At 34.7% G+C, this 19,222-nt stretch overlaps 1 protein-coding gene across 10 annotated transcripts in view; it reads right to left on the reverse strand.

Annotated features, from left to right (window-relative positions):
- The window catches only part of KIF21A (kinesin family member 21A), a 149,929-nt gene that overhangs the window by 51,159 nt on the left and 79,548 nt on the right, over nucleotides 1-19,222 (reverse strand). For all 10 annotated transcript variants that reach the window (XM_080809958.1, XM_080809964.1, XM_080809962.1 and 7 more), the window contains exons 4-11: nucleotides 18,104-18,253; nucleotides 17,266-17,400; nucleotides 16,331-16,498; nucleotides 14,400-14,515; nucleotides 11,004-11,199; nucleotides 10,417-10,606; nucleotides 10,001-10,064; nucleotides 4,357-4,560 (exon numbers count right to left, since the gene is read on the reverse strand). In XM_080809958.1, the coding sequence (XP_080666084.1) occupies nucleotides 4,357-4,560; nucleotides 10,001-10,064; nucleotides 10,417-10,606; nucleotides 11,004-11,199; nucleotides 14,400-14,515; nucleotides 16,331-16,498; nucleotides 17,266-17,400; nucleotides 18,104-18,253 (1,223 nt within the window). The remainder of the gene's footprint in view (nucleotides 1-4,356; nucleotides 4,561-10,000; nucleotides 10,065-10,416; nucleotides 10,607-11,003; nucleotides 11,200-14,399; nucleotides 14,516-16,330; nucleotides 16,499-17,265; nucleotides 17,401-18,103; nucleotides 18,254-19,222) is intronic.

Genomic DNA, 19,222 nt, shown 5'->3' on the forward strand with positions numbered 1-19,222 from the left:
GAGTTTTTGTTTATCTAACACAAGAGAGCTCTATTAAAATGTATGGATTGGGGGCACCTGGGTGGCTCAGTGGGTTAAAGCCTCTGCCTTCAGCTCAGGTCATGATCCCAGGGTCCTGGGATCAAGCCCCACATCAGGCTCTCTCCTCAGCAGGGAGCCTGCTTCCTCCTCTCTCTCTGCCTGCCTCTCTGCCTACTTGTGATCTCTGTCTGTCAAATAAATAAATAAAATCTTTAAAACAAAAACATATGGATGCTATAAGCTAATAAGTAGATAAACATTAGATGACTTTTCAGTGGTTTCTCTAAACAACATTGCAACAAGTAGTTCAAAAACCGTGGAGGGCAGAAAAAAAAAAAACTAATAATCTGATAATTCCCCATAACTTAAAAGTTTTCATTCCATTTAGTTCCATTACATGGAGAAAGGATACTTCTCCTATAAAGAGGAGAGAGAATGACAAATCTTGCCAACAATTTTAATATTTCTGTTACTGAAAAAGAGGTAATACAGCCTCTTCAATTATTCCACTTTATTTTGTTATACTCCCCTATTTTCCTATCTAAAACTATGGATGATTTTACAACTCAGTAGAAAATAAGCACAGATAAGAATAAACCTTAAACCCCCACACATTAACTAATTTTTGTAGCTCTGATAAAGACTCTGATGCAGAAAAAGTTTCAACTTTCATGTAAAACAGGAATTATGGGGTGCCTGGGTGGCTCAGTGGGTTAAAGCCTCTGCCTTCGGCTCAGGTCATGATCTTAGGGTTCTGGGATCGAGCCCTGCATCGGGCTCTCTACTCAGCGGGGAGCCTGCTTCCTCCTCTCTCTGTCTGCCTTTCTGCCTGCTTGTGATCTCTATCAAATAAATAAAATCTTTAAAAAACAAAAACAAAAACAGGAATTATGATGTCCTCCTTGAACATAAAAGCAGTTTGTAACATAAAAATGACCCACCTGATACTTTTGCTACCAACGCTTACTTTGTTAGAGGCCCCGTAACCACTACAGCCAAAAACTAACAAACACAAAACAAAGTAAATTAAAAGAAAAAGAGCTTCTGATTTGTGGCTTTAGTGGAGAGGAACGAAAGCAACTATGAGAATGAGGACAGCTTAGGAAATCTGAACCCAAAAGTGAAACCCCAGATAGATCTTAGAAACTCTCAGCTAAAAGAAGGTAAATATCTTTCCTACATAAACTTGATTTTTTTTTTCCTTCATGAGGTTGCTGTTGCTCAGTATTTGAATTAATGCTTCCTCTTTCAAAATTACAAACATCCTTAGAAAGGAGGGTTAGTGGTTATAAGTTATAATGTGGATATATATAGCATGGATTCCTTTAGCCATAGATAGTTTTGGTCCCAAATTTGAATTTAAAGAGAGGGAAAAAAAGGAAGTAGATGATTTTGAAATCAGGAATACTTTGGAATAGGGTGAATTACATGAGAACTGACCTCTCATGGGAGGAATGGACCATAACAGGTATAAGGACATAGGGGGTCAGAAGACAGAATGAAAAGGATGCCTAAGGCAGAAATTCACACTTCTCCCTGAAGGCTGGTTACACTCATGAAAGGAAAGAAAGTTTCCTTTCCCTTTTTTCCTTTTCCTCTTCCCTTTTGAATTGCTCTTACCACACTACAAAATGGGTAAAAGAAATCATTTCATGTGAGTCAGCTGGGAAACCTGGACAATATATATTTGTAATATTTTCCAGAGAAAATTAGTCCCAAATTTTCAAATAATTTTTTTAAATTTTTTTTCCAAAGAATTTTTTAAATGAACTTACTGTGTATGTAAGGTTGAGGCAGAACCCAGATTTTGCAATGCCCTCTCTGATGAATAAAATAAACAAAAATGAGGGCTATAAAACAACTCAACCAGAATCAATGTACCTAAACAGGAGCTCTTGCCTCCAAAGAGTTCCAGGAGAAGACCAGACAAACTGTAGGCACTCAAAATACTTGTGGAACTCTTTGTTTGTTATTTGTTTGCTTCAACCTGTAGCAAACCCTTTGGCTAAAATGACAGCTTACTTACATTTTTAAAATAGGAATTTACATTACATCCAGTCTAAAAGTTATTAGGATCTACAGCAAAAAGTTAACAATGATTAAAGAAATGCTTTAATCAAGCTGAGTGAAACAGTATTGGTTCTCATGTTCAAATCCACAACAAGGTTTGAATAGAATGTGGTAAGAAAAATTGTATTAAATTCTACAAATTTATATATGGAGTAATATAGACTCATAAACTGGTTCTAAAGGCATTCGTGCGGTTTATGGCACACAAACAAATTTTTTTTCCAGGTTCACACTATATTGCATAGGTTTCAATTCTACAAAGACATGATATATAGCATGTAGGTGAAAATGCTAAAAAAGTATGTTTTAAAGTATCATATATGATTATTAATTTTTACAATGCATTAATTTTTCTCATTTTAGACTATCATTGACTTTTTTCAAGATGGTTAAGGTAATATCTCTAAATTTACCTTATCTAGTTTGGTTTTTTCTTCACCAATTTTATTTTTTTATTTCATACCATTTTTTGTTAAAAAATAACTTTTTTCACTTGGGTTCTTATGTTTAAATACAGTTGTTTGGTAAGGTCTTCCTAGCATTAACATCTGCTATTATTTTTTATCACAACAATTATTACATCCAACATAATCACTGAAATAATCAATTTTTCACTTTGAAATGACAGCTATTTAATTTTTTTACTTTAAAAAAGCACCAGGGAAAAATGTTAATAATAATATATTTTTCCTTTAGTACTATTTACCAATCAAAATGCTTCTCTCCCTGCATTGTCACAAAAATAACCTCCATCAGAAGTATTATTTTAGGGTACCTAAGCTCACTATAAAAATGTCAAAACAGTCTAGGTATCCCTTTTTTTCATTATTCAGACCAAACAGGTGATTATGATAACATCTCTAAATTTACCTCAAAATGAAACAGCAGAATCAGTTCATGACCTTGAGAAATATACCCTTCCTTATACTTATTATTCATGAACGAAACCAAGACCTTTAAAAACAAGTCAGACTGTTTGGTATTTTGACCAACTACAAAACTAATATTATAAGAGAATAGTTAAGTCATGGGCAAAAGTCTCATTTTCATTCAAGCAGTATGTTGGATCACATATAATTCTGTGATCACTGTTTCAGAGTTAACTACTCTGCATAAAAGCTAATCATTACATATCTTACTGCTGCCATAATCAGCCATCCATGAAAAACACCTATTAAGACACTAGTATCTTAAGAATGTAATTTCAGTTGCAATGCCTCCTAACCATAAATGTGTAACTCCTTGTTTTAATTATTCTAATTGTTCCTTCTTAACTCAAGGACACACAGCAGAATTAACTTGAAAAATTTAAACCTACAGTTATTTAAGTCAACTGGACTGTTCAAGGAAGAAATGCGTGGTCGCCTACATAAACTTCTAAATAAACTGAGCAAAGCAGCAGGTAGACTAAATGTCAATAATTCTACAAAGCAAGCTTCTTGCAACAAACCATTTGACAGCTGTGCCCCCTTTTGAATATCTAGCCAAAACGCTTAAAATTAATTTGACTGGCATGTTCAAAATATATTTAGTAACTATTGTGACTGCACCACAGAATCAGTAGGTAGACATGTAAAGAATTTGTGAATATTTAACCACTCACACATTACCAGTGGTCAAATTTTTACTTTCTTCTTCTTGGCACCCAGTTGATTTTAGAAGAAGATATTATCAGGATGCAAGAAAAAGAAAGCCTAGAACAGTGGTGAAAAGCTGAATAACTCCTTGTTGATTCAAAAAGCCTAAACTAACATAAATAACTCTGACATAATCAAATTGGAAGCCCTGCAGAAAATACTGAAGAGACCAAATGACATTAAATGACAGTCTGATGGATTAGTTTAGCCTTTAGTTAAACTAATCTAGACAGGAATCAGATTATATTCATGAGACTACTTAATTGCATTAGAAAATGGGAAAGAAATGAAAACAGTGAGTTGTAATGGTAGAGCAAGCTTTGCAGAAAAGATGAATGGAATGCAAAAGCAGCTATTTGAAAAATAATAAAATAATTTCAAATACAATTTTACCTTGTCATAGTCTAAATAAAATCTACTATCATATTATTATAATTAACTTATTTTTCTTACATACAGGTAGAGATAAACCAGTAAACATATATCATTATAATTTTCAGCTAATTTAAATGACATTTTCCTTATTAATATACTGTGAGACTATGTATACTCACTGTAATTGCAAATTAAGATATCCTGCAAAGAAAGAAAAACAAGGATTCATATAGCAGTGACTTCATAACACTACCTTTTTTTCTTCTTCTTTTCTTTCCTTTTCAGCTTCTCTAAATCTTTCTTAGCTAGATCTATAATTTCAATGGTCTCTTTGTCTGAGGACAGTATAGTAGGGGAGAAAGCTGATGATCCACTGAAATACGGTGATCTTGCTGTGGCTCTTGTCAGGTTTTTTCGAAGGTTCTCATTCACTGCTTCACTTTCTAATAATTTTGCCCTAGTGAATAAAAAATGTTTAAACAGGAAACATTTTTTAGTATAGCAAATAATTTATAGCATACAATTTACCACCCTAACCATTTTTAAGCATATAACTCGGCACCACAAAGTGGATCCAGACTATGGTGCGACCACAGCCACTGTCCACCTCCAGAAATTTTTCATTTTCTCCAACTAAAATTCTGCACCCATTAAATATGAACTCATTTCCCTCTGCTCCCAGCTCCTAGCAACCACCATGATACATTCTGTCTCTACACTCTGACCACTCTAGCAATAAATAGGGAACATTTTAAATATAGTGTTTCGTATGCTAAAAGGTTATTCAAAATGTATCTCAGTGTTGCTACAAGGTAGGATTGTTGTTTGTTTGTTTTTTTTAAATAAACAGGCTCACAAACATTAATGTTTAGGATTTTTTTTAATTCTCTGATTAAATAATTATAAATTTGAAATCACATTTTTAGTGCTTAGAAGTGCCAATGGGTAATTAGATTAGTTGCATTCTGGCCAGTAGGCATTACTGATGTTGCTTTGTAAACCCATCATTTAAACTTAAAATCTACAGGCAGCATGGTCCCCTTTCTTTCAGTGCTTCATTCATCATGCTATAATAGCATTTCCAAATCTTTGTAAGGAGTAGTTAGTTAAACATGCCCCTAACTGGCTAAAAGACATCTGGCTCCCAAGCATGGCGTGGGAAAAGATGGTATCTCCAAGGAAACCTGAGTTTAATAATTGAAAACATTCTTTTGTTTGCTCAAGCAGTCCTAATAATGACAGGAGGAAAATGTATGTACTGTCAGTAATATGCAAAAAACATAGAATGATGAGATTCTGAAAGAGGGGACTCTTGAAACAAAAAGGGATTCAGAGTCCCCTAGACTAGTCCTTTATTTCTACTTGATTTAAAATCATCAAGAACACAATTACCTACTTCAGTATAATAGATTTCCAAGGTCAATTTGGCAGAAGGGTGATTGAGACAGGGCCATAAGGAGAAAGTACTACTTTAACTAGATCTGTCTCAAAACTATATTGCACAGGACTTCTGCCATATGTCCAAGTATTTCAGAGAAAGATGCTAGATTAATTTGCAACTTATAAGCTCGAGAAGATGCAGTCAGCTCTGTTTTTTTTTTTTTTCACTACCAAAATTATTCATGACACTGTTGGAATCAGCTAGAAACAATATATATAAGTCAGTGAATATATGTTTCAAGTCAGGGTCTTATACACTCTTTTATGAAATTATTTTATTATATGTCTGGTATCATATGTAAGCAGAATAACAATTAGAGTAATTTGAAATGTTTAAGTAGCTGTGTACAAACTTCCAGGTTAAATGATTTCAAAATTATTTTAAAGAAACTTCTGAATATAATGCTGTCATTTTGTTCAACAAGAGCATAACCTAAGTATAAAAACTCAGATTAACTACAAAAACTCAAAGTCAGGGGCGCCTGAGTGTCTCAGTGGGTTAAGCCTCTGCCTTTGGCTCACATCATGATATCAGGGTCCTGGGATAGAGCCCCGCATCAGACTCCCTGCGCAGCGGGGAGCCTGTTTCCTGCCCTCCCACCCCCGCCTGCCTCTCTGCCTACTTGTGATCTCTCTGTCATAAATAAATAAAATCATTTAAAAAAACCCTCAAAGTCAAAATTCACATTTTTCTATATTTTCAATATAGCCTGGATACATAATAATGAATGTCAAGAATAAACAAAAATATAATAAATTAGCTATCAATAATGGCCTGTTTCATATTGGTTCATTTATATAATAACCAGATAAGTTCTTTTTTTATTACCTGATTTAAGTTTGAATTTCATAAGGGGTATATTCAATGCTCTTCAATGCTGGTGCTAATAAAAGCTGAAACCTTTAGGGATCAGCTCCACAAAGCTGAAGATACATTAGCAGAAATTGCTTTTTGGGCTTTTTTGATAACAACGCTCTCTTTCTCTTCCCACTCGCCAACCCACCCTGCCGCCTGCATTTCATTTAATAGGAGACCAACCAGTGAGTCATTAGGGGAAGAATACCAACTTCCCTGGGAAGGAGCAGACTGAAGCTTTGCATCTTAGCTCTGTCACTCACTTGATCTTGGGTTATTAGTCTTTACAAGCCTCTACTCTTTCCTCAGTAGAATAAGATGAAAATATACATTTCCCTATGATTGTTATGAGGATCAATGACATAACAAATTTAAAATTCACCAGACTGATAATATATGTAATGAATAATAACCATTCTTTGCAAAAAGTTGGAAATGATACAATTATCAAGCAGTGAGTGATTAGTTAAATGAAACAGTTACAACTACGAGATAGTACCACATGGAATCATGCAAAAATTATGTTATAAAAATACTTAATAACATTTAAAAATGCTCATAATATCTTGTCACATTTCAAAGAAAAGATAGTAAAGTAATATATACATCCATACCAATTGCTAAAGTATGCATTGAAAAAACATTGAAGAGGTTTATCAAAATATTAACATTGGTTCTAGCAATAGCAGCAATATGGATTACTTTAATTTTTTATACTTTCCTATCTTTTTAAAATTTTCTATAAAAATTTTAAGCTACACCTAAAAAAACAAGAATTAATTAACTAATTAGTGTCCACTATTATTTTACAACTAATGCATTATGTAAATTTATTAAAAGGAAACTAGTACTATTTTACAATTAGAATAAAACTCAAGTTTAAACATTCCCAAGTGGCAATAAATCAATATAAATGTGCATTATGTTAAAAGAGCTACAAATAAATGCCTTCCAAAGATGAAGGTTTTTTTCGTTTGTTTGTTTGTTTGTTTTTTTGACAGTCAGAAATCACAAGTAGGCAGAGAAGCAGGCAGAGAGAGAGAGAGGAGGAAGCAGGCTCCCTGCTGAGCAGAGAGCCCGACATGGGGCTCGATCCCAAGACCCTGAGATCACGACCTGAGCCGAAGGCAGAGGCTTTAACCCACTGAGCCACCCAGGCGCCCCAGAAGAAGTTTTGATAGAAGTATAGATTGGAGTAGGATTTAGTAGACAAAAAACTATATAAGAATGTGGATCTAATAATACCACATTAGGCTGTGACATCTTATTCTTTCATTGAGCCCCATAATAACTCCTTGAGACTATCAGGTATTACCTCATTCTTAGACATGAACAAACTAAAGCTCAGAAATGTTAAGAATCTTGCCCAAGGTCACATACTTATTAATAAGTAGAAAATTTAATTTCAATCAAGGTAATCCAATTTAAATTCAAAGCTCATTTACACTCATTCCATATATACATTATTTTTATATTGTAAATTGCAGTCTTGAGATTCTAGAACACTACCCTCAGAAGTGGGGCACACCTAATGAAAGAACCATCAAAGAAGTTTTAGACAAGTAGAACAAGCCATTAATTTACACCAAGGAAGATTTGATCACTGATTGAACTCAGGGCCCAAGAGTCACCTCTATTTTCTAAGTGGATTAAAGAATGGTATTAGATCAAGAACTTGAAAAAGAAAAATATTAGATGTTCTGTTTAGCCATTATAAGGAGTAAAAATGATTCTCTTTTGTAGAAAATAATGACACTAGCCAAGCCATTTGTCTTATAGTGAGATCAGGCTTAGATATGGTCTTAGAAGAGAAGAAATTAAGCATAAGAACCAGAATTTAGAATGAGCCTTAAAAGTTGACTAGTGCCAGGGCGCCTGGGTGGCTCAGTGAGTTAAGCCTCTGCCTTCGGCTCAGGTCATGATCTCAGGATCCTGGGATAGAGCCCTGCATTGGGTTCTCTGCTCAGAGGGGAGCCTGCTTCCCCCCTCTCTCTCTGCCTGCCTCTCTGCCTGCTCGTGATCTCTGTCTGTCAAATAAATAAATAAAATCTTTAAAAAAAAAAAATTGACTAGTGCCAAAGAAATAAAAGAGATAGAGAGAAGCAGTCCAGGAGGAGGAAGACGACCTTTAAGAATTCAAAAATAGATATACCAGTTATGTCTTAAGGAATGGTAATTAGGATCTATGGAGTAAGGTCAGATAATAAGTGTTTGGCAGCAGATAGGAAAGACCACTGCCAACACAGGATAGAAACTGTAAGTCCAGATTGGCTGCTGACCAGAACCAGGACCCCATGTCCCAGAAGTCTCCACCAAAAAGGCAAAGCTTACATATACACCAAATAAGGTAACAGTTATTTGAGTAACTCTATCCAAATGTCTTATTTGTCTTTGCTTCTTGAAACATTTAAGGGATCCAGTGTGCCTTGTGGAAGCAGAAATAATGGAAACAATAGTCATCTCCGGGGATCTCTAAAACAGCTCAAAGGAGAAAGGAAAAGCACAAATACAAGATGGAGAAGTGTTGGGGTGGCTATGAAAGACGATCTCCCACTTGGTTATTTTCTGCAAATGGGTAGCAAAAATGAGATCTGAGCTACTTAGATGCTTCCCATGGAACTGACTATAGTTTTACTTCAAGAGAAAGTAGCTCAGTCATCAGGGCAGACCACAGAATCTGAAAATACAGAAATGAATTTTGTCCCTGACCTGCTTTCTAATATGTGTTACCCCAGTCTGGGCTCAGTGGTCTCCTCCACATTCCCACACCAGGTGTGGGTGTTCTTTTAAATAAGTTCTGTCATTCCATTTCCTACCTGTGAATGTAAGTCACCCCACCTGGACTGAGAACTCCTTATGTCATACTTGCTGAGTCCACAGCACAGTGTTTGGCATATGGTGAGCATTTGTAGTATGTTGTATGTGAATGTGGAAGGAGCCTCTGTACGTACCAGGAAAATTGTTAGGGATGCAGTGAGTCACACGTAAAGAACAGCTAGAGAAGTAGAAATGAACAGGAGTAATGCGACATTTTAAAAATTAGAAAGGATTTGCGGTGGCTGAATTACTCAGTTGGTTGTGTCCAACTCTTGATTTTGGCTCAGGTGATGATCTCAAGGCCATGAGATCAAACTCCTCATGGGGCTACCCACTCAGTAGAAAGGTCTGCTTGAGATTCTCTCCCTCCCTTTCCCTTTGCCCTTCCCCTCCAAAGTATTAACTAAATCTTAAAAAAAAAAAAATTGATGTTGACCATTCTCAGATGGTGGAGATAGAGGCACAGGGAGGGACGGCACAAAAATAACCTCATAGATATCAGTTACGCTGGTCCTGTACATCAGGTTAGGTAAGCTCCCAATGAGCGGTATAGTAACTAGAGCAGGAGGATAATATAGGAAGATAAAATAGGAAGAGAGGGAGAAAAGTAGTTTGGAATGTGACATTATGAGAAAGGTAAGTACCTATTCCCCTAGAGTAAACCTCACCAAAGGACTGAAATATCACCATGAATAGTTACTAACAATAAACTCAACAAACAGTAATATCACTATATACAAAACCCAAAACACATGCATTACATATTAAAGAACATGAATTGCACCTGAGATCTTCGATTTCTTTGATATAACTGTGAATCATATTGCTGATCTCCTCATTCCCTTCACCTGCAAGACAAAATATGAAATTAAGAATTTTCTTTAAATTAAAACTTCAACAAGACAGAATCAGAGAAAAAAAGTTATGGAAAGGAAACAATCATGTTTTAAAACACAAGTCATACAGCAGATTTCCTACCCTTAGTTATATAAGCAGACAATAAAATAATATTACGGAAGCAAAGGGCACATTTTATTTCCTCAAGAACATATTATTTATAAATTAAGTACTTAAAATCACAGACTGTATATACACAGACTGATATTTCTACTTGAAATATTCCAGGTAATTAATGACCACAAAGAATGTTCCCTGCCCTCCAGGAGTTAATCCCTCACTCATCCCACCTCACAGACATACCTGCTCTGGCAAGAACCTGGTTGGCCTGATCGCTAACAAGCTGTGTGATTCTGGTCCTCAGTGCATCAACTGTCTCTTGCATAGCTTTAATTCTTACACGCAGGTTATTATTTTCAGTCTGTAGCATAGCATTCTCATGAAACATGTCATTGATGCTTTCCACACCCTCCTCGTCAATTATTCTTTTACCCTAGGAAAAGAAAATATTTCCCTATTTGTTAAGGGGCCTTAAATACACAAGAGTTTTGTTTAAGGATACAACACATCTACAACAAAGAGCACTTTTGTTTTAGTAGCCTCAAGGCAAAAGAGATCTTCTTCCCTCTACTACATCCCTCTGTGCATTTCTCACTAAAGAAAGGGACTAAGGAAGGCTTTTGAAACAAGAGGTTGGTCAGGTGGATAGACTGAACAATATTAAAGGTTACCCACAAGGAAAACTAGAGAATTCTATCTCGAAAAGGAAGGAAGCTACTATTTTGACAGATGAGAGACTCTGGAGACACATATGTCTAAGCTATTATAACAAGACATCAATGTCTTCACAAGATGCACCACAAAATGCAAAGTCAAACCGATTCACTCACTGTTTTGTATTCCATGAGCTCCATCTGAAGCCGTGTGATCTCACTACGAAGTGCATTGATTTGCTGACTAGCTCTGTCCTGATTGACCATCACCTTGTTCTTGATATTTCTAGCTCGATTGGCATATTTCAGGGTATTTAAGGTTTCCATAAAATCTCTGTCTGAAGGGCTAACACATGCTATCATGATTGTTTGGCTGAAAGTTAAAAAGCATAATTAGGTTCACAGGAAAAAGCAAGTAAAACACTGAAATAAGCATTTTTAATATCCTGCCTTTTAAATAGTATCTTATCTTCAAATTACTAAAAGACTGATACCACTAACTTAAAAATAAAAGGAAATTTAAAAGTCTCCCTGCTTTAAGACTCTCTAAAGGAAAAAAATTTTTACATAGGTGAAATTGGGGAAAATGAAATTATGTTATCCTTCTTTTACCCACAATATTTTGAGAAAGCACAGGTGCTCTCTTCTCACATCTACAAAATATTTCTGAAGCAATGCAAACAATTCCAAAATTTAATCTATCCATAATAATGACAAATTATATTCAAAAATCATTTTTCATACCTCCTTTTTCATATCTCCTTAATATTTCAGGATTTTAGGTTTTTTTCTTTTTTTTTTTTTTTTTTAAGATTTTATTTGTTTGACACAGAGAGAGAGAGAACAAGCCGGGGGAGTGGCAGGCAGAGGAAAAGGGAGAATCAGACTCTCTGCCAAGCAAGGAGCCTGATAGGCTCAATCCCAGGATCCTGGGATCATGACATGAGCAGAAAAGGCTGACGCTTAACTGAATGAGCCACCCAGGTGCCCCACTTGTATCCTGACTTTTTATGTCAGCAAAGAAATTTAAACAAATCCTATCATCTGAACAAGAAGAATATTTAGTAAATACACATGTTTTACAACATATAACCTCATTTGTGAGTGAGTGGTCAAAGTTCCTAAGTTTTAAGCCAGATTACACAAGAAAAAAAAAAAGGAAAATAGTACTTTATTGTCATGATGAATTGTTCTGCCAACCAAAGAACAGGATAGTGAAATGCTTAGTATGCCCAGCTATTCTGTCTGTCAATGAAACAGACATGACGACTGTAAGCAGCACTTAAACACTAACTGGAAAATATATAGGAACTACAGTTAAGGAGCTAATTTATCCACCCCGGTAGAAAATTCATGCCTATCAATTCCGATCTGTAGCCTCCTCATCTGCTTCCACTGCCACCTTCCCCCAATAATCTCAACACAGCATTCATAGTAACCCTTTTAAAAGGAGTCCCATTCCATCCATCTTCATCCCTTACTAATGCTTATTCATCTGTATTTCCTCATAGTATTAGTCAAAATTCAACACAGGTATCATCTAGTCCAAGAATTCAACCATCAATTTGCCTGCTCTCTTTCTTTTCCTCAAATCCTTTGTGTATCTCTTTTTTGTTGATTCTTTATTTTATTATTATTATTATTATTATATTAAAATTTTATAGACCTCAACTCTTAGACCCCAAACTCCTAGAGGATAAGGATCATCAAGTTTTATGCATCAATACACTTTGTGTAACACAATATTGGAATCTAGTAGATTATTAGTAATTGTGATTTGTGTCACATATACATAATATTTACTTATTATTGTGTTACATATACATAATATTTACTTATTACATAATATTTACTTATATATTTACTTATTACATATACATAATATTTACTTATTAGATTATTAGTAATTGTGATTTGTGTCACATATACATAATATTTACTTATTGGAATCTAGTAGATTATTAGTAATTGTGATTTGTGTCACATATACATAATATTTACTTATTAGAATAAATTAATTCATGAAGAGGTGCCTGGGTGGCTCAGTCAGTACTTCAGCTCAGGTCATTATCTCAGGGTCCTGGGATCAAGCCCCACATCAGGCTCTCTGCTCAGGCTCTAATCTCATTTTAGGATGAGATTAGAAAAGGTTTTTTCTGCTGAAGAGTTACTGCTCAGTAAGGAAATAGGTGAGGAACACTTGAGACTATAACCTATCTGTATTTAGCTGTAGCCAATCTGAAACTCCGGAGGAATTCAAGACTCACAGTGCAAATATCTTAGACTGCTTATAAGGCAAGAAAACTTTCAGAAGCATTAAAGTACTCAAAAGTATTAAAACTTGTAAGGGGAGGACATTTATCATCTGCTTTATTTTATAGTTAAGAAATAAATGTAGGAAAGGACTACAATTCAGCAAGCTTGAAAAATTTATATTTGGCTTAAAAAACAAAAATTGGTCTCATTATACTAAGACCCAGATTAATATTATTATCAAAATTATCAAAATTCTTTGAATTATAGTTGCTCAAAAAGGAAATCTGTAAGTGTAATTATCAGATCATTCTAAGGCATCTAATAAACTTTCCAATAAATGCGTCAGACCTTTGAAAACAGTGTAAATTAGATTCACTGTAATTGTCTGTAACTTGTTGCATTACACTGATTGAATTTAAATGCCACAAATATTTCCACTTGTAAAACCAACATACTGATGTTTACCAAAAGGAATGTATTACCAAAAGAATGAGTTTAGCTGATGAAATATATCAGAATGATGCAAAGTATGGAAAAAGAGGAATATTAGTGATATTGGCAAAGTTAATAAACAGCAAACATCTTGTATTTCATTCACCTGACATTAAAAAAAAAAAGTATTTCCACATGAAAAAATGTTAAATTTTAGGAGACTTTGGGGTACCTGTGTGGCTCAGTTGGTTAAGCATCTGCCTTTAGCTGAGGTCATGATGCCAGGGTCCTGGGATAGAGCCCCTCAGCGGGCTCCTTACTCAGCAGGGAGCCTGCTTCTCCCTCTCCCTCTGCCCCTTCCTGCCCCTACCCATGCATGCACACACACATGCTCACTCTCTCTCTGTCTCAAATAAATAAATAAAAATCTTTTAAAAAAATTAGGAGACTTTGTAAAAAAAAAATCAATATTTAGTTACTTTGTAATTACTTAGAAGATAGCATTCATTTTTCAACAGAATTTTATTAGGCATCTGCCACGTGCTAAGCACTCAAAGCAGAAATTATGATATAGTAGAAAAAGTACATGCTATGAAATTCACTTACAAGCTAAGTGACTTTGAATAAATTACTTAACCTCTCTGGATTTCAATTTCCTTATCTGTAAAATAACAACATAACAACTACGTAGGGGATGTTATTAAGGATTTTGTGAAATAATCACATACAAAAGGACTCACACATTTTAGGTACTTAAAAATCATTATTCCTCATTCTATTAATTGGTTTTATAATAAAAACAGTTCTTATAAATCACTTTACAAATTTACTTTAAAATTAATTAAGTGAAATTCAGGAATATGGAGGATAATCACTTATGCATACCTATTACCCCCAAGGGAATCCTGTAGCAGTCTTGTCAGCTTAGAATCTCTATAGGGGACATGGGTGGCCCTCTTGCTCTTATCTCCCAATGCACTTATTACATTGCCAAGTGCCAACTAAGAGAGAGAGAGAGAAGAAAGTAATAAAATTGTAGTAATTATAACACTTTGAAATAAAAAAGTCTTACAAAGAATAACATGGAGACATAACAGAATTGAGAACATGTTTGGTTTTGTTTCACATTTGTATTTTGAAGTATGGAGTAAACTTCGAAGTTTTCTATGTTAACCACTAAAAACTAACATCACTCAAATGTAGTACTATAATATACCCGTAACTCACAAGCACTTAAACGTCGATTCAGAGATTTTCTTTAAAAATAGAAATGTGATACAACTGACACCATCTAACCATCCCTAGAATTATTAGAGCATCAGGCTGTATCCTCAGAAAACTGTCAATTCATGTGTCAAATTCTTCTCAACTCAATGAAGAAATAAAACGCTTAGGTAGTTTAACAGATTCATGAAACTTTTTTACTGCAATATAGCTTCCTTATGGAAAAACAAACTCTTCTTTAACCATAATAAAAATATCAGTATGATTTCTCTGAACAAGGTGTTCTTAACACAAGTATAGTTATCTTTACAAATATAATGAATCTATGTGCTATTCATCCAATATTTAAAAAGTAGGTCAAATCACAGAACTCTTGAGTCCCTCCTCCTGAGACTCCTATTGTTCTTCCTACCAGAATGAAGGGACAGCTAGAGCTGACCTTGGTCACACTCGCCTTCAGTAATGCAAACAGCTATAACCATGTCTTTGTCAGGACCAATGGATCCTGCAGGGACGGACATCAGCATCACACTGTGTCTTAGTTTCCCTTCTCCAAAGAAGCTGAAACTTTACCAGATGTATGCCTACATGTTTCAGTGGCCTAAACAAGGAAACAGACAAATGGCTTTTGTTTTTTCCTGACAGCACAAATGGAAATTCCACCATGATTTTATCTCCTAAGACATTCAGATCAATACACAAAGCCTAGGATCCAAGTCATTCCCTTTAACACAACACTGAACCACAGTGTAACATCAAGATGGAAGTTGCAGTTGGGAAGTCTGGCTCTCTCTACCCAGCCTTGGTTGTTAATTTCCACACCAAGAGTTACAATCGTCTAGGAACAAATACTGGACAATAGTAAAATAGAACCATCTGACTGGCATCCCCAGCTGTAGGCAGGGAGGGAAGGAAGCAAAGCAGAAAACAGACCCTGATGCTACCTACATCACAGAAATTTAGGGATGTCATTACTTCTATGCAGGAACAAATATCTAATTTTATAATGAAAGTCAACAGGAAAAGATTTATTATACAAAAACTTGCCCTAAAACTTTTTCTTCTATAAACACAAGCCTTATACTAGCAAACAAGGTGTTTTGCAATCAAAAAATACCACTAGGTGGCATGGTATTAAAATTCACTAATACAGGAAAATTATCATTTTATAACAATCATTACTTTTAAAAAAACTGATTATAATACCCAAAATAAAATGACTGTCATAAAAAATTAGCCAAAAAATCTACTTCGAAAGTCATCCCATGAAATATTTAATATTAAATGATTTTGACAATGTATTTTTAAAGGTAGGAAGAATTTTTAAAATCATTTCTACTATATATATTATTTTCTGCATATATCATAAAATTTAATCCAACTAAATCTATACACATGTAAAAAATGGCAATGTTTTAAAGAAAAAAGCCTATAATGTGCTTTACACCTAAATTTGTAAGTTTACTGTAACTTTCATTTTTCAGCTCAGCACATGAAGGATTTCCACTTGGGTATTATATGTTACAAAAGGGAAAAGGACACAAGAAAAGTTCTGATATATTCTCAGCACAAAGCTATGGTCTTAGTCTTACAAGTCCACAGTTGATGGAAATGCCTTCTTTTGCCCGCTCGCCTGTAGCTCCAGTACGCTTCAGTCTTTCTGATCCTGCCAGATCAACAAAATGGAACTTTGCAGTCAAGGTTTCAAATTCATTCAGCTGTGATGATTCAGAAATCACCTTATTATCAGTCGCATTTTCCTGCAATTGAGGAAATAATAAAAAATATTTTATTAATGTGACGCTAAATATCCTCTGATCTCACCTTATCCTCATTATATGTACATTAAATAATTAAATATAAGTATATATTAAATACTATAATACTCAAAAATAGGCAAGTAGCCAAATAAACGTAAATGCAAAAAAATGTACCGGCAATTAGAAACTTAGGCAAAGGTAGAAAGAAGCTTGCCAGTCAGAAACCAGATGTTATCAACTGAGTCTTTGCTTATACTGATGAAGAGAAATCTGTAATGCACAGTCATCAAAAGCAAGGGGTCTCGGATGACAACATCCATCACCACAAAGCCACAGCTTGCTTTCTGGTTGCTGCAGACACATATCCATTTTTTATCTCAAAATCTTACATAGTTGGCCAGCCTCAGTTTAAATACAATCGAAGGCATCTCATTAGGAAAAGGAATGATTAGCCAAACTAAATTTGACTTAAATGGATTCTCCTGGGATTTATGTGGATTTTTAGGAAAACAAAGCCTGCAAGTTTAAGAAATTAGAACTAAAGGGTTCCTAGGTGGCTCAGTAGGTCAAACATCTGCCTTTGGCTCAGGTCATGATCCCAGCGTCCTGGAGTCATGTCCCACATCAGGCTCTCTGGTCAGTGGGGAGCCTGTTTCTCCCTCTCCTTCTGCCTGCTGCTCCCTCTGCTTATGCTCTCTCTCTCTCTGTCAAGAAAATTTTTTTAAAAATCTTCAAAAAATTAAAGAAATTAGAACTAAAAAACTCACAGCATCTATTTGGGGACACATTCTGGTTTGACACAAATGAATGGTAAAAATGGCATGTGAACGAGAGCTCTGAACATTCATCTGGGTACTAGCAGTAGTCCGGGATAAAGCACCCAGCTTCAAACACTGCATCATCTGGAAAAGGAAAAGAAAGATTTTACTTGAACAATATTTAAACAAGATACTACACAATCAGAAATCTAATCTAATGGCCAAAACCTACCATATTAGGGGATAGAAAATATGTGGATTTTCATATTATTTTAGTTACAGGCACTTTCTGAGCTGAACTTCTCAGTATAATAGTGCATTATTTTTTTAATAGGAGAAAACACTGAGATTCCATTGTCTGTCATTTGCTGACATTTGCAGCTTCCATTCCAAAACTGTTACAGTAGAACACTTGGGAACAAACTGAGAAACAACTTGAATTACTCAGGCCCTTCTGTATCTTCCCTTGAAATACTTTTCTGTAACTTTTCTTAATATTTCCCTTTAGGAACCAAGATACACTCCTACATATGTGGTAGCAAAAGGAACAAAAGGATTGGGGGCTCATCCTTCACCTTCAATGCTCTAACTCTCTTTCTCTAGCTGTGAAAAAAAACTATACATACATTGCCATAGATTCTTTTCATGCTATGATAAATGTACTGACTTTATCATAACCCGGACATTGTAGATAATATAATCCTGACATAAAAAATGGGCAAAAGACAAGATTTTAACTCCATATTATATATAAGGATACAAATTTCATTCTTGATCTTGGGCAAACTATCAGTAAAGCTGATTATTAAATAAAGTCAAATATGCTCTACTTTAACATAAATGTCACCTCTGATTCTGTATTCACAGTACGTGTTGTGACTCCCACAGTGTAAATTCCTCCAGTTGAATCTTCATGAATTCTTATATTTGATTTTTTATTTTTTGCATCAATATCACGAGTGGTATCAAATAAATCAAGGACCTCTTCATTATATAGCTACCAAAAAGAAATATTATAAGCTTAATTTTAGCAGAAATCACCTCATGGCTATTAACATATATTGCATATTATCTTTCAAACATACCTTAAAACATCTTCAAAATAATATATTTCTTTAAAATAACACATGAAAATGAACGGTACAATTATATTACAAATACAAATAAATGCCAAATTTCTTCATAAGAGTAAGAATAGTAAATGTCTTAATCATGACTAATGAGTTGAAGACTAGCTAAAATGATCTATTAATCATTTGCAAGAGATAAACAATTATTTGTAAATATAAGTAAATTCAGAAATACCAAATGCAGACAAATCCTAAGCTTAGGGAAGACTTTAAGAATTTTTACTACCTCAGCTAAAAATATTTCCTATTGCCCTACAACCTTTATTAATGTATCTAAAAATTAGTACTTAGTATTTTTCCAAGGTCAGCAATGATATTAGTGTTTCTGTATCAATAGTGGCTAAGATTACACCTTCGAAGAGGATGCATACACCTATTTTTCTATCAATATGCTTACAGTCACAATACCTAACTACAATTGGATGGTGAAAGGGAAGGCAGAAGAACACTGTTTCTTTTCTTTTTCTACCATCAATTACCTTTCCTTTGGTAAAAAGTACATATATTATTCTCAGTTTTTACTAAATTGGGATGGCCATTAAAACGAGCGGTAAGATAATGGATGTTAATTTGAATTAAATTTTCTATTTTGTGCTATATAATGCTGAATAAACTATTTCATCAATGATCAAAATCATTAGCTCAGGCCATCTAGACTAGAGCCAGACTAGAACACTCTTTGGATCAAGCACCCAGAATTATAATGTTGCCATCCACCTAACTGCAGTATTGCTCAAGTCCCAGATGTTCTCTTAACTGTATGTCCCTCCCACCAGACTAGACTAGACTGCTCTAAATTAATCCAAACCTGCCACAACCTTTGGGCATTACATAAA

Source organism: Martes martes, assembly GCF_963455335.1.
Source record: "Martes martes genome assembly, chromosome: 8".
Taxonomy (NCBI): domain Eukaryota; kingdom Metazoa; phylum Chordata; class Mammalia; order Carnivora; family Mustelidae; genus Martes; species Martes martes.